We start from the raw sequence: 16457 nt of genomic DNA, 5'->3' as shown, positions 1-16457 counted from the left end.
CATTGGCTGCTTTTAAGCAGATATTTTTCATTCTTTCCATGGTATAAGAAAAACTAGAACCAATGTATAAAAAAGCTGATTAATGTTGCCCATTGTTTTGGGTTGGGTATGAAATGCCGGCATGACCAACTGTGGCATCTCACCAGTGAGAATCCCGACACCGGCAGGGGGTAAGTATTTTACCCGCCTACCCTTGGTGTTGGCTAGGGCTAACCTTCCGTGGGTGTCTGCTATTGCCAAACCACCTCTGGGTCGTAACCCCCACCCCAATACTCGCCTTCGGGATGTCGGCTGTCTGTATTCCAGCATCAGTCAAATGACCGCCGGAATCCCGACAGCTGGGATACCAAATGCATCCAGTTGATTTAACGAATACAGGTTGAGTATCCCTTATCCAAAATTCTGTATTACAAACCCTCCCAACTCTTTCTTTTCTCAAGTTATTTCCTTTTGTGTTTGTGGGGGACAAGTCTTAATTATTTTTACTTTGAATATACTTGGCAAGATTCTTGTCACCCGTGCTCATTTGTTCCCCTGTCTCCATGCCTCTGGTCCGATGCTGTCTGTACTGTTGTACTGCATTAATTATCCCATGTATTGACGTATAATTCCAGTATGTTGAAGCTTTGGACACCTTGTAGCCCCATGTAAATGCGATCTAATTAATAATCCTTTATAATTATAATTAGAGTGCATTAAAAGTAATAGGTTTTGCTGCCAAGCTAAAATGCTGAGATTTTCTAAATTTCAACATAAAGCAAAGTGTTCTAATCCTCCTAAGCCATCAATGTTTGCCAGCCATAGTCACACAGGCAGTCCTGGTATAAGAAGATCAAAGTGAAAAGAACAATAAAAGTTGAAGCAAAAAAATGTGTATTTTAATATTTAATCTTAATGTGTGTGAATGTTATTCACATACTGAGTAACCATTTGTGTTCTTGGAATTTTACACAGAGACAAATCTAGATCGATGTGGATTTCGGGGTTCCTCGTGTTTGGGGTTACCGTTCAATCCATCTATGGTATGTTGATTCCTGAAAGATTATCTACACTTTCTAAAGCTGAAACGTTGGTCCTCTCTCCTAGGCAGTAGGGCCCGAGGTGGAGCCAGACGGGGTTCAAGGGTGGCTGCTGTGTTGTATATGTAGTTTCTAACTGAAGCAGCTAGATGGTGGTTTGAAGAAATGTGAATATGTTATCTCTGTCACCCGCATGGGTGAGATGCATCCTAAAAAGATCATCATAGTAAAATATCTTCTGATCTTTGTCATTGTGTAACATCACTAGTTGCCAGAAAAGGTTAATGTAACTGTTCTACAACTGGTGGGACAGACTAATTAATTTTCCACCCCATAGAATGATTAATGAAGTATATTTTCCTGCCACGGTAGTTTCTTTTAAACTTTTTTTGCTGTTGTGAAAAGGTTTATTACATATATTACATATTACAAACCTCCTAGCACATAAGTAAGGATTCTTGTTAATTTTATTCTATGTTCTAATCAGGGCCATGGAGTTTACCATCCGTATGACAGTGGACACATAGCAATGACGTACACAGCGCTGTCTAGTTTGCTGATATTGGGAGACGACTTGAGCCGTGTTAATAAGGAAGCATGCCTTGCAGGGCTGCGAGCTCTCCAGCTTCTCGACGGAAGGTAAATATAAATGTCAGAGCCTTTACTTCCTCATCACCTTGCTATGTATTACTGAGCAAAATAATCTGACATACATGGAGCATATAGACTGAATGTGTCCCCATGCACTCTCTCACGTCTCTGCAGCAGGTTGCCAATGGTAGGAAGGAGATGCTTCTCTGGCTAATCCAGCAGGCAGATAGGCAGACTATTTTGCAGAAATTCTCTGTGAGGATTGGTTGATTCAATCACATGATAAAGGGCTGATACCTTTTGTCCTGTAGGGAGAGGTAAACATTTTCTATTAATAGGATTAGAGTGAATTTATCACAATGCATTTTACATTCATGGTTCATATCAGAAAATTAAGTTGGCGTATCTATAGAGATTGTTCTCCATGGTCTCTGCGAAGGGTAGGTTGGCTTTCAAAGAAAGAAATAGTAAAGGTCCCGCCTCTCCCGCCGCCATCATATCCTCTATTGTAATACTTGAAGACTGTCTGGAAAGTGTGCTGCTAAGAACTAATAAGGAGAAAGTGAAATGTTGTGTTTCCTGCAGTTTCTGCGCCGTACCCGAAGGAAGTGAGAATGACATGAGGTTCGTGTACTGCGCTTCCTGCATTTGTTACATGCTCAATGATTGGTCAGGAATGGATATGGAAAAGGCGATAGACTACATCAGAAGAAGTATGGTAGGTACTTTTTAAATGCAATAATGATGTCCTTTTCTTTCTTACATGGTTACTTGTGGATTATTTGTGAATTTTTATTTTTATTCTTGTGAAATATATCATAATAAACTGGGGGGGGAATATAACAAAATGACCCTTTGCATTGAGATAATGGGTAGAGGTGCATGAAAATTCCGCCGCGACTGATTCCGTATGCAGCAGATTTGCAGAAATATGCTGATGTCTCAACCGTTGGGTACTAAGGCGCTCAGTCGGCACCTCAAATATGTCGCTTGCAAACAGAGACTCTGCATTGGTCGGATAACTGTAGCACCATCCATCATCTGAGCATGCCTATGCTTGCCCAGAATATTCACCTGATCCATTTTAACAGCACACATAGTTGCAGGCTCCAATACGCGCCTGAAGCGGTCACAACGCACCTTTGTTTGACCTCCTCACCGTTACCACCCACAAATGCCTGTATCCAGGTCCTCACTGCGACTGTCATCTCTAATCCATTGGGAGCATGTGCATTGTGACTGAGATATGCGCAAGCCCAGATCCACAAACATCGCCATTGCGCCCACTATTGGATTGTGCCAAATGTAACTTAAACCTCTGTAAACAGAATCTGTCACGAGAGAACCCAAGTACCAGTTTAAACAGTATTTTAAGAGTTACAACAGAAACCTTAGGGGGGATTGAAATTATCCCTGATAATTTTTCAGGAGCGAATAACTTTTTTATTTTTTCACTATTTTTCCCCCCTCCCAATTCAGCCTCAACCCCCCCCCCCCCCCCCCCTTTTTTTTTTTTTTTTGGAGCACCAGAAATCTATTTTCAGGTGAAAACACACGGAATTCGTGCTAAGTTCACGGACCTATGTGTTTTTCCGCTTATCTTTTTTGCCTGCCTCAGGCTTGTGAAAAAAAAAAACCTGCTGGCTTCGGGGCATATTGGAAAGCCCTGTGGGATCAATTAGCGCGTGGTAACTTACAGTAGCTAATTGAATTCCCCACTTAGTGTTTTCAATGCATTTTTCCAGTTTCTTCTCTTCATGAAAGATCTTATCAAGGTATTCCCAGCATGCTACATATCTCAGGGTGTACCTGTTGCTTAAACCGCTTTTATACCAAATAACGCGGGTCGCAGCAGAGGGAGCCTGACACGGATGCTACCCGGCTGTGACCTGCCTCAGGCCCCTTTCCCAACGCACTTACCAACCTGGCATATCTCTTGGCGCCGCCCGTACATTCACTGTAAACGGGAAGCCGAGTCGATGTGACCCGGCTCCCGTTTACACAGTACAGTTTGCCGAGTTGAACCTGTGTTCAACCCTGCAAACTACCCGAGTTGGAATACCGGATTATTCCAACTCTGCCCTTTTACACCGCACAGCAACGCGGGTTATGTACGTTCACGTGCAATAACCCGTCTTATATGCTGGCGGTGTAACAGGGGTATAAATGAGAGAAGAAAATACAGAAAATGAACTTTCTGCATATCTGGGACCCTGGAGTGTACTCGGATGATATGACTGGATATTTCTCCAGCGCTAACTATGATATTTTATAACCACTAATGTTCCACTTAATATTTAGAAATAAGAAAATGTCCATTCCATATGGGTGTCATAAAATACCAGTGGACACACAAATTTAGATTTGCTTCACAATTTTATTCAAAAAGTCAATAATACCCCTTTCAGAAATGCATCAAAATCCTGGGTTGATGCTAGTGAACACGCGTCAACCTGGAATTTTAGTATGTCTGAATGCAAACGACCCAGATGACACTTCTCCCGACCAGGGTCATGGAGCTCAAAGACGGGAATTTACCAGTGTGCTAGACCTAGCAATTTTCCCGGTCTGATGTCAGAAAGGGGTATCAAGCGCTTCATACTGCAGTTCTAAAAAATAAACTGTAGAATTCTGGTCATTACTGTGCTGCATGAGACCGGGCAAGACCTGGCTGCTCATTTTGTTATCTTACCAGATAATACATTTAAGATTATGCCCTTATAAATTTATTATGATAGTTTCAGTCCATTTTTTTCTCACATTTTCTTAGTCATCCATTTATCCTATCTTGCATCCAGTCCTTTAATTACCAATTAGGTGCTATACATTAGCCTATATAAGGACCAAAAATTCAGTCTTACATTCAATGCCTGAGGAAGCAGACCTGTCCTGTTGCAACCACAACTTTAGTTACACTTTTTACATTTTATGTTGTTTTATTTTTATTGCCTGTCACATAAATTATATATATATATATATATATATATATATATATATATACATATACACACATACATATTTATATATACATACATACGTATGTATGTATATATATATATTTATATATATATATATATATATATATACATACATACATACATACATACATACATACATACATACATACATATATATATATACACATACATACATAGCAGAAGATCCGGCACTCCTCGAGGAAGATGCAGCTAGGTTTGGTGACCTTACAAAAAGGAAATATAGCAGCACAGGTATACGGCACTCAAAACCATTTGATAAAGAAGAGACAACAGCACGTTTGCTATTACCAATAGCAAACGTGCTGTTGTCTCTTCTTTATCAAAGAACATCAGTTGGTAACAATTGATCTTGTAGGTGATATTTGCATGTAAGTCTCTTGTGGGGGTAACCAAGCACAATAACTTGTTTGTTGATTGGACAAAATGGTCAAATAAACCAAAGGTGTCTGTGGAGGAGATTCTTTGATTCCATTTCCTAATTGAGTAGATCTTATTTTTCAACAAGCTGACCTGGTGCATAACTGAATGACGGGCTGCTGGCTGCCTGTGGAAACATATAGATGCGGGTATGGGTCGTTGGATAGACACAACTTAGGTCGACCATGGAAGGTCGTCATGCATTAGGTCGACAGGGACAATAGGTCGACATGGTCATTAGGTCGGCATGTACTAGGTCGACATGATATTCTTTACTGTTTTTGGTGTCGTTTTCTACGTAAAGTGACGGGGAACCCAAATTAGTGCTACCGCTTCGCTCGGCTTGGATTACCGTTCCAATCGTAGTCCACGTGGATCATTAAGTATGAAAAAATCCCAAAAATGAAAAAAAAAAGTGAAAACCTCATGTCAACCTTTTGACCTGTCGACCTAGTATATGTCGACCTAACGGCCATGTCGACCTAATGTATGCCAACCTAATGGCATTGTCGACCTTCAGTGGTCGACCTGAGTGTCGACCTAACGACCGTAACCCATAGATGCAGACTGCCTCATTAACTTGCTTATAGCATGTTTGACTAGAAATGATGCATTTTGCCAGATACGTCACTGAGTGCATCGTCATTTTCACGTTGTTTTTTTTTTAAATTTTAGTTTGGTTTAATGTGTATGCCTAGCAGTAAATAAACTCCTTTCCATTCTATCCTGTTGTGGTAAATGCATAAATAAATATCATGCTCCACCTGCATTTACACAGTGTTCCTGTTAGGGTCTCCTGCCCTGTGCTGCCACGTCGTCATGGCAACCGGGAGACAAGTGCTAGCGGAGTAACCTGAGCACAGCTGATACTCCGGTTCGGGTCTTTTGCTGTGCAGTGGTTATAGGCTCTGTGCATGGCAGGGGATCCGGTGCTGGTTTTTGTGCTCACAGTCTGTGAGGTCTGAGTGGGGCGTGGATAGCACCTGCTTTATAAGGCCTCTTCTCAGGGTAAGCAGATGCTGCTGAATCTTTGTTGGTTAGTCAGTTTCTGAAAGTTAGCCAGTACTGTGTAGCTTTGTATTTGTTTGTTGCTTACTGCAAATAGGCCTGGGGGTTTGGTATTACACTCTGCCAATCCAGACCTAGCAGTAAGACTGGAGTCAGTCGTTTAGCTTGCTGGGGTTCTGTTACTACTCTGTGAACTTAGCAAGTTTGCGGCTGTATTCTAAGACTTGCCTGTCTAATCCTGTCTCACTGTGCTAGGTGTCAGGGGTCAGTTTAGTGGCAGTAAGCTGAACCTGTGCACTGCAAGTGAGAATTAGGATTGTGGAGACTCTCCTTGTGTCTATCATTCCATCTCTGACCAAGGAGTTTACTGCCACACCCGTTGGTAACCCTTTAGGGTTTTGCTGTTGCCCTTAGCAACAGCATTTCGGGTTCTCTACGTATTAAAACACAACATCTTGCTTTTCCCATCTGAGCAGTTCTAATACAAGGGAGATACCCAGTTCCTTAGCCTCTGGGCTTCTCTGTTCACTTTGTGTGTATTTTGTTACCCTATCACCTTCTGTGTACGTTATATCATTTTCCCCAGTCTGTCTGTGAGTCCATTTGTTTTGCATAACAGTTCAAACACCAGTACATTCCTGCAGGCACTGGAGTGCATAACAGTCCTGACACCAGTACTTTCCTGCAGGCACTGGTGTGCATAACAGTTCCTGTGCATAAAGTGTATTTATATTACTGGGATTAGTATAAAGAGCTACAGAAGTAACTGAGGTCTGGTTTCCAAAATAGCTGTATATTTTGCCCTATTGCTTATGCAAATGTAAAGTCCTTCTCTCTTAGATACGTATTTTTAGATCTGTTGTGTTTTGCATGGTGTTTTCAAAGGTAATTGTTAAAATGTGTACAGTGTTGCATTGTTTTATTTACTGCTCTGGCAATAAGGGGCTGTTTGTGGGCATCCAATTCTTTTTGCAAATCACTTCTGAACAAGAACAGTGACAGTGTCATAATATGCAAACCACTCTCTTGTTTGGAAATATTGTCATGGAACAATGAATATCTTTGTGGTGTCTGAGCTTAAATGTGACACCTGTACTACATCATTAACATAAAAAATAACTTAATCATTTCTCCTGCAGGGTCCACAGGTTTTCCACAGGATAAACATTGGGATATGAGATAGCGTCAGCGGATTGGCACCAAAGATCAAAGCTTTCTGCCTCCCAGAATGCAACGGGCCAGTCCCCTATATCCCCGCCTCCTAGCTCAGGCAATTCAGTTTTTTTGTTGGTGCGGCAGGAGCTGCTGATTTTGGCCGCCATAAGCTTGTTATTTAATTTATTTTTATAGTCTTACGTTTTTTTGAGCGAGTGTTCTAAAAACCGTCTTACATGCACCTTAAAAAGAGCCGCTCCAACAACTCTCCGCCAGGTTGCGACATCACTTACCAACGTGTACAGTGCTGTTTCGGCAGGCGTCTGTGTCGGATGTACTAGCAAGTCCAGCGGACGTTGCCAGGCTGTGGCCGGATCACGGGGAGAAGGTAAGGCGTCGGTTCCGCTTAGCGGGGGAGACGCAAGACACAGCATCACTGTTTTCGGGAGGAAGACTACCGAACAGTCGCTGAGGCGGCTGCCACCTGGGGTGTACCAGCGCTAGGCCCCAGGGGTCATGGACTCCAGGGATTAGTGTGAGGCCACGATCCCTGGGGTTGATGGCAGCAGTGGAGAGTAAGACGCTCCCTCTGGTTCATGACCAGTTTCCCGCCATGAACTGATTTCCTGCTTCCGTCTGAGGCGCTGTGTATCTAAAAGGACCCAGTTGCATTATAGGTGGCTGTGTGACTGGTGCGTCGGTGTTCACTTGGGCGTCTGTGTTCACTGTAGGTTCACTGGATATTTGTGTACACTATTAGCGTCTGGATCCACGCAGCGTTCGCTAACGTATTGATCGATTCTGGAAGCAGGGTGAAATCTCCCTGTATCCCACTCTCCTGAGCCAGGTGATACAGCACTAAGTTTCTACCTACCATTAAGTGCAAGTAGTTGGATTAGTGCCTGATGCATAGGAGCCTGTAAACTATTGCTGCTGTTTCTCTTGCTGTGCGACTAAATATGTTTAAAGACCCATCTCTTATATATTTGCCCAGATCTGTGATTCTGTGACTCCGTGTATAACGCTGGGCGTGGCTCTAGCAGGGTCTGCCCTTCTGAATTACAGATCACTGTGAGCTAGAAACACCCCCCCCCCCCCCCCCACAGGTCCACGTCATTACTAGCCCTGGGGCAGATACACAGGCCGCAGCCATATGCCGCGGTGGTGACCGCTCACTAAGCGGGGGGTTACTGCGCGGCCCCCTCTCCTCTCCCACCCCCCTCTCTCTCCTCACAGATTACACAGCCACTGGGCCACGTACAGAGGCTGCAGCCATATGCCGCGCTGCTGACGGCTTCTTACCTGCAGGTTACAGCACGGCTCCCCATCCCGTGCCTGGGGACGATGGTGGCTGCTGGATGTGGCATGCGGAGGGCGGCAGCGTTGTTACACCATGCCACCGAGACTTGGCCCAGATCCCGGTGGAACACACAGCGCGGAAGCAGCGACGCGAGGAATGGCCGGCGGCCGCAGCCAATGGCTTGACAGCGGCGGCTGGTGACGTCACTATCGTGCCTTCTCCTCTGGCTACTGCTGTACACACGGCGTCGTGGCTGCCGGGTACTGCGGGGGGCAGCGGTGACTTCACGGTGGTGGGGTTTACAGTGTGCTCCGCTGGCTGCTGCTGTACACACAGCGTGGTGGCTGATGGGGCTATGGTGTAGTGGGGACCACATCATCGCTTCAGGTACTATTAGATAGCAAACATGTTATTGCATAGTCTTTGTACTGCTGTGGTACAGCCATTGGGGTGAAGTTGTTAACAGGGTGTCACACATAGTATTGCGCCAGCCGGCAGCTCAGTTGTGTGAGGCATTACATAAACACTACCCTGCTGCATGCATGCCCACAGGGTACAGGCCAACCCAGGTTGGGTCCCACTGCCAATGGCCAGCCCCTTCTCTATGGATCAGGTTCTACATTGTGCAACTATACATATGATACATTATACTGCACAGGACTAGGGTGTATTCTCTACAGTGCATTGCTGCTACTAATCTGGTACTTTATCATGCATACACTACTAACTCATTTTGTAATGCTGGCCGGGCCTGTAGCAGGGACTCCCCTTCTGCACCACAAACCAGGGACTGTAGTACACTATGTGGTTCATCGTGGCCTGCGGCCATGTTTCACGCCGTGGCAAGGGGCTATGCTATATTTAACCACTAACACAATTAGCCGTGCAATATTCAACCACTAACAATTATGATGGCAGGTGATACTCCATATAATACAAATATACCACGGCCTAAGGGCGTGCAGGGGTTCAGGGAGCGTAGCCTGTTGCATAAAATACAAAGATTTCACGCACAACGGGCGTGCAGGTGTTAAGGGGGCGTAGCCCCTTATGACAATGTGAAGAGCGCCTGTAGGGCGCGATGAATCACCTAGTTTAAAGTAATGCAGTAATGTGTTTCTCCTACATACTTGAAATGTATCTGTGTTGAATATGTGCTCATATTGCTTATTTCTCTAACGTCCTAAGTGGATGCTGGGGACTCCGTAAGGACCATGGGGAATAGCGGCTCCGCAGGAGACTGGGCACATCTAAAGAAAGCTTTAGGACTATCTGGTGTGCACTGGCTACTCCCCCTATGACCCTCCTCCAAGCCTCAGTTAGATCTCTGTGCCCGAACGAGAAGGGTGCACACTAGGGGCTCTCCTGAGCTTCTTAGTGAAAGTTTTAGTTTAGGTTTTTTATTTTCAGTGAGACCTGCTGGCAACAGGCTCACTGCATCGAGGGACTAAGGGGAGAAGAAGCGAACTCACCTGCGTGCAGAGTGGATTGGGCTTCTTAGGCTACTGGACATTAGCTCCAGAGGGACGACCACAGGCCCAGCCATGGATGGGTCCCAGAGCCGCGCCGCCGGCCCCCTTACAGAGCCAGAAGACAGAAGAGGTCCGGAAAATCGGCGGCAGAAGACATCCTGTCTTCACCAAGGTAGCGCACAGCACTGCAGCTGTGCGCCATTGCTCCTCAGCACACTTCACACTTCGGTCACTGAGGGTGCAGGGCGCTAGGGGGGGGCGCCCTGAGCAGCAATAAAAACACCTTGGCTGGCGAAAATACATCACATATAGCCCCCAGGGCTATATGGATGAATTTTAACCCCTGCCAGAATCCATAAAAAAGCAGGAGAAAAGTCTGCGAAAAAGGGGCGGAGCCTATCTCCTCAGCACACTGGCGCCATTTCCCCTCACAGCTCAGTTGGAGGGAAGCTCCCCTGGCTCTCCCCTGCAGTCACTACACTACAGAAAGGGTTAAAAAAGAGAGGGGGGCACTAATTAGGCGCAGTATTAACAATACAGCAGCTATAAGGGGAAAAACACTTATATAAGGTTATCCCTGTATATATATAGCGCTTTGGTGTGTGCTGGCAAACTCTCCCTCTGTCTCCCCAAAGGGCTAGTGGGGTCCTGTCCTCTATCAGAGCATTCCCTGTGTGTGTGCTGTATGTCGGTACGTTTGTGTCGACATGTATGAGGAGAAAAATGATGTGGAGACGGAGCAGATTGCCTGTAATAGTGATGTCACCCCCTAGGGGGTCGACACCTGAGTGGATGAACTGTTGGAAGGAATTACGTGACAGTGTCAGCTCTGTGTAAAAGACAGTGGTTGACATGAGACAGCCGGCTACTCAGCTTGTGCCTGTCCAGACGTCTCATAGGCCGTCAGGGGCTCTAAAGCGCCCGTTACCTCAGATGGCAGATACAGACGCCGACACGGATACTGACTCCAGTGTCGACGGTGAAGAGACAAATGTGACTTCCAGTAGGGCCACACGTTACATGATTGAGGCAATGAAAAATGTTTTACACATTTCTGATAATACGAGTACCACCAAAAAGGGGTATTATGTTCGGTGAGGAAAAACTACCTGTAGTTTTCCTGATTCTGAGAAATTAAATGAGGTGTGTGATGATGCGTGGTTTTCCCCCGATGATAACTGATAATTTCTAAAATGTTATTGGCATTATATCCTTTCCCGCCAGAGGTTAGGGTGCGTTGGGAAACACCCCCTAGGGTGGATAAAGCGCTCACACGCTTGTAAGGGCTCTACCCTCTCCTGAGATGGCCGCCCTTAAGGATCCTGCTGATAGAAAGCAGGAGGGTATCCTAAAATGTATTTACACACATACTGGTGTTATACTGCGACCAGCAATCGCCTCAGCCTGGATGTGCAGTGCTGGGTTGACGTGGTCGGATTCCCTGACTGAAAATATTGATACCCTAGATAGGGACAGTATATTTTTGCCTATAGAGCATTTAAAAGATGCATTTCTATATATGCGTGATGCACAGCGGAATATTTGCCGACTGGCATCAAGTCTAAGTGCGTTGTCCATTTCTACCAGTAGAGGGTTATGGACACGGCAGTGGTCAGGTGATGCGTATTCCAAACGGCATTTGGAAGTATTTCCTTAATAAGGGGAGGAGTTATTTGGGGTCGGTCTTTCAGACCTGGTGGCCACGGCAACAGCTGGGAAATCCACGTTTGTACCCCAGGTCGCCTCTCAACATGAGAAGACGCCGTATTATCAGGCGCAGTCTTTTCGTGGACAAGCGGGCAAAATGTTCCTCATTTCTGCCCCTTGACAGAGGGAGAGGAAAAAGGCTGCAGAAATCAGCCAGTTCCCAGGAACAGAAACCTTCTCCCGCCTCTGCCAAGCCCTCAGTATGACGCTGGGGCTTTACAAGCAGAATCAGACACGGTGGGGGGCCCGTCTCAATGAATTTCAGCGCGCAGTGGGCTCACTCGCAAGTAGACCCCTGGATCCTTCAGGTGATATCTCAGGGGTACAAATTAGAATTCGAGACGTCTCCCCCTTGCCGTTTTCCTAAAGTCGGCTTTACCGATGTCTCCTTCTGACAGGGAGACCGTTTTGGAAGCCATTCACAAGCTGTATTCCCAGCAGGTGATAATCAAGGTACCCCTCCTGCAACAGGGAACGGGGTATTATTCCACACTGTTGTGGTACCGAAGCCGGACGGCTCGGTGAGACCGATTCTAAATCTAAAATCTTTGAACACTTACATACAGAGGTTCAAATTCAAGATTGAGTCACTCAGAGCAGTGATTGCGAACCTGGAAGAAGGGGACTACATGATGTCTCGGGACATCAAGGATGCTTACCTTCATGTCAAAATTTACCCTTCTCACCAAGGGTACCTCAGGTTTATGGTACAGAACTGTCACTATCAGTTCAGACGCTGCCGTATGGATGGTCCACGGCACCCCGGGTCTTTACCAAGGTAATGGCCGAAATGATGATATTCCTTCGAAGGAAGGGAATTTTAGTTATCCCTTACTTGGACGATTCCCTGATAAGGGTAAGATCCAGGGAACAGTTGGAGGTCGGTGTAGCACTATCTCAGGTAGTGTTGCGGCAGCACGATTGGATTCTCAATATTCCAAAATCGCAGCTGGTTCCGACGACTTGTCTTCTGTTCCTAGGGATGATCCTGGACACAGTCCAGAAAAAGGTGTTTCTCCCGGAGGGGAAAGACAGGGAGTTATCCGAGCTAGTCAGGAACCTCCTAAAACCGAGCCAAGTCTCAGTGCATCAATGCACAAGGGTTCTGGGTAAAATGGTGGCTTCCTACGAAGCAATCCCATTCGGCAGATTCCACGCAAGAACTTTCCAGTGGGACCTGCTGGACAAATGGTCCGGGTCGCATCTTCAGATGCATCAGCGGATAACCCTGTCACCAAGGATAAGGGTGTCCCTCCTGTGGTGGTTGCAGAGTGCTCATCTTCTAGAGGGCCGCAGATTCGGCATTCAGGACTGGGTCCTGGTGACCACGGATGCCAGCCTGCGAGGCTGGGGAGCAGTCACACAGGGAAGGAATATCCAGGGCTTATGGTCAAGCCTGGAGACATCACTTCACATAAATATCCTGAAGCTAAGGGCCATTTACAATGCTCTAAGCTTAGCAAGACCTCTGCTTCGGACAACATCACGGCAGTCACCCACGTAAACAGACAGGGTGGCACAAGAAGCAGGAGGGCAATGGCAGAAGCTGCAAGGATTCTTCGCTGGGCGGAAAATCATGTGATAGCACTGTCAGCAGTATACGGGAGAGTGGGGACTTCACCCAGAAGTCTTCCACATGATTATAAACCGTTGGGAAAAACTCGACCGGTATTGCGCCAGGTCAAGGGACCCTCAGGCAATAGCTGTAGACGCTCTGGTAACACCGTGGGTGTACCAGTCAGTGTATGTGTTCCCTCCTCTGCCTCTCATACCCAAGGTACTGAGATTGATAAGATGGAGAGGAGTAAGCACTATATTCGTGGCTCCGGATTGGCCAAGAAGGACTTGGTAACCGGAACTTCAAGAGATGCTCACGGAGGATCCTTGGCCTCTACCTCTAAGAAGGGACCTGCTCCAACAAGGACCCTGTCTGTTCCAAGACTTACCGCGGCTGCGTTTGACGGCATGGCGGTTGAACGCCGGATCCTGAAGGAAAAAAGGCATTCCGGATGAAGTCATCCCTATCCTGATCAAAGCCAGGAAGGATGTAACCGCAAAACATTATCACCGCATTTGGCGAAAATATGTTGCGTGGTGCGAGGCCAGTAAGGCCCGACGGAGGAAATTCAACTGGGTCGATTCCTACATTTCCTGCAAACAGGAGTGTCTATGGGCCTGAAATTGGGGTCCATTAAGGTTCAAATTTCGGCCCTGTCAATTTTCTTCCAAAAAGAACTAGCTTCAGTCCCTGAAGTTCAGACGTTTGTAAAAGGGGTACTGCATATACAGCCTCCTTTTGTGCCTCCAGTGGCACTTTGGGATCTCAATGTAGTTTTTTGGGTTCCAAAAGTCACATTGGTTTGAACCACTTAAATCTGTGGAGTTAAAATATCTCACATGGAAAGTGGTCATGCTGTTGGCCCTGGCCTGGGCCAGGCGCGTGTCAGAATTGGCGGCTTTATCCTGTAAAAGCCCTTATCTGATTTTCCATTCGGACAGGGCGGAATTGAGGACTCGTCCTCAGTTTCTCCCTAAGGTGGTTTCAGCGTTTCACCTGAACCAACCTATTGTGGTGCCTGCGGCTACTAGGGACTTGGAGGACTCCAAGTTGCTAGACGTTGTCAGGGCCCTGAAAATATATGTTTCCAGGACGGCTGGAGTCAGAAAATCTGACTCGCTGTTTATCCTGTATGCACCCAACAAGCTGGGTGCTCCTGCTTCTAAGCAGACTATTGCTCGTTGGATTTGTAGTACAATTCAGCTTGCACATTCTGTGGCAGGCCTGCCACAGCCAAAAATCTGTAAATGCCCACTCCACAAGGAAGGTGGGCTCATCTTGGGCGGCTGCCCGAGGGGTCTCGGCTTTACAACTTTGCCGAGCAGCTACTTGGTCAGGAGCAAATACGTTTGTAAAATTCTACAAAATTGATACCTTGGCTGAGGAGGACCTGGAGTTCTCTCAATTGGTGCTGCAGAGTCATCCGCACTCTCCCGCCCGTTTGGGAGCTTTGGTATAATCCCCATGGTCCTTACGGAGTCCCCAGCATCCACTTAGGACGTTAGAGAAAATAAGAATTTACTTACCGATAATTCTATTTCTCGTAGTCCGTAGTGGATGCTGGGCGCCCATCCCAAGTGCGGATTGTCTGCAATACTGGTACATAGTTATTGTTACCAAAAAATCGGGTTATTGCTGTAGTGAGCCATCTTTTCTAGAGGCTCCTCTGTTATCATGCTGTTAACTGGGTTCAGATCACAAGTTGTACAGTGTGATTGGTGTGGCTGGTATGAGTCTTACCCGGGATTCAAAATCCTTCCTTATTGTGTACGCTCGTCCGGGCACAGTATCCTAACTGAGGCTTGGAGGAGGGTCATAGGGGGAGGAGCCAGTGCACACCAGATAGTCCTAAAGCTTTCTTTAGATGTGCCCAGTCTCCTGCGGAGCCGCTATTCCCCATGGTCCTTACGGAGTCCCCAGCATCCACTACGGACTACGAGAAATAGAATTATCGGTAAGTAAATTCTTATTTATACTAATATATAACCTGTGACTGATTGCTAGTGAGATTGCTGACTTTGCTATTTCTGTCCATTTTCTGTGTATTCCGATCCTCATGCAAAGCAGGGAGGGATCGATTTGTATGTCACTTTAAAAAGTTTTAAAGTGATTTCAGTCACAATTTGTGTAGTTAACACTGTACAGGTGTGTGATTTGTTCATCATGTCTACAGAGGATACACTCAACAGCAACACCAACACTCAACAGCAACACCAACACTCATTTCATGTTTGTCTTGCAAAGCTGGGTTAACCTCTCGGGAACTGGTTCAAAATGGTTTATGTGCAAACTGTTTTAGTTTTCACCAAAGCCTCCTGAATAATCCAAGGAAGGCGCAGGTTCAAGTTGAACCCCAATGGGCGACATTTTCACAGACATCCATTATAGCTAAGCGGATAATGCCAGCTCCTATACCAGAGAGAGGTTACCCTATCAATGCTTACATGCAACATTTGCCCTGGGGTTTATCACATCCAGTCCAGGAATATGCAGACTTTCAACAAAAAAAGGCTGAAAGGCCGGTGAAAAGTAAATCACATAGACCTTAAACAACATCTTCACAGTCTACACATGTTTCAGATGGGGACTCGTCGGAGGATTAGGACTCATCACACTCTGGGTTTGCATAGAGAGACGAGGATGAAGGTCTCCGCTCAGTGGACATACCTGAGCTAATTAGTGCTATGAAAGCCATTCTATCCTTAGAGGAAGCAGCAGGGCCTCTGTTAAAATCTAAGGCACCTGTGTTTAAACGTCCCAAAATAGTCAGAACTTAATTTTCTTGGGTCAGAACAACTAAAATTATGCAAGAGGCTTGGGTAACACCCAGTAAGAAGTTTAGAATTCCAAAGAAATGGAATTCCCATTATCCTCTTCCAGCTGGGGACTGTTTAAAAAGGGAGGTGGCTCCCAAAGTAGATACACATGTAATTCGATTGGTGCAAAAATCTACATAACCATGACATTTCCTACCACACACAAATCCAAGCCTAGATTTCCAGCTTTTCGTCCTTTTTGGACTCAAGGAAAAGCAAAAGGTAAGGGTTATGGCAAACACTCTCAATCTGACCAGTCTGGTAAGACTAAAAAGCATTGGGCTACCAGAAGGCTGGCTTTCAAGCCAGAAGATAAGCCATCAGCATGATGGTGCGGGCTGCACCTGGGGGATCCCAGGGTGGGAGGCTGACTTTTGCATTTTGCACAGATCTGGCAGCAGTCCACCACAGATGC

The 16457-nt window shown here is 46.0% G+C and overlaps 1 protein-coding gene across 1 annotated transcript in view; it reads left to right on the top strand.

Moving 5' to 3' along the window:
- The window catches only part of PGGT1B (protein geranylgeranyltransferase type I subunit beta), a 148239-nt gene that overhangs the window by 51982 nt on the left and 79800 nt on the right, over window positions 1-16457 (top strand). Inside the window, exons 3-5 of the mRNA XM_063964151.1 lie at window positions 955-1022; window positions 1507-1658; window positions 2196-2328. Of these exons, the coding sequence (XP_063820221.1) occupies window positions 955-1022; window positions 1507-1658; window positions 2196-2328 (353 nt within the window). The remainder of the gene's footprint in view (window positions 1-954; window positions 1023-1506; window positions 1659-2195; window positions 2329-16457) is intronic.

The sequence above is a fragment of the Pseudophryne corroboree genome, chromosome 1, assembly GCF_028390025.1.
Source record: "Pseudophryne corroboree isolate aPseCor3 chromosome 1, aPseCor3.hap2, whole genome shotgun sequence".
Classification (NCBI taxonomy): Eukaryota; Metazoa; Chordata; class Amphibia; order Anura; family Myobatrachidae; genus Pseudophryne; species Pseudophryne corroboree.
This window is presented reverse-complemented; position numbering and strand designations above follow the sequence as displayed.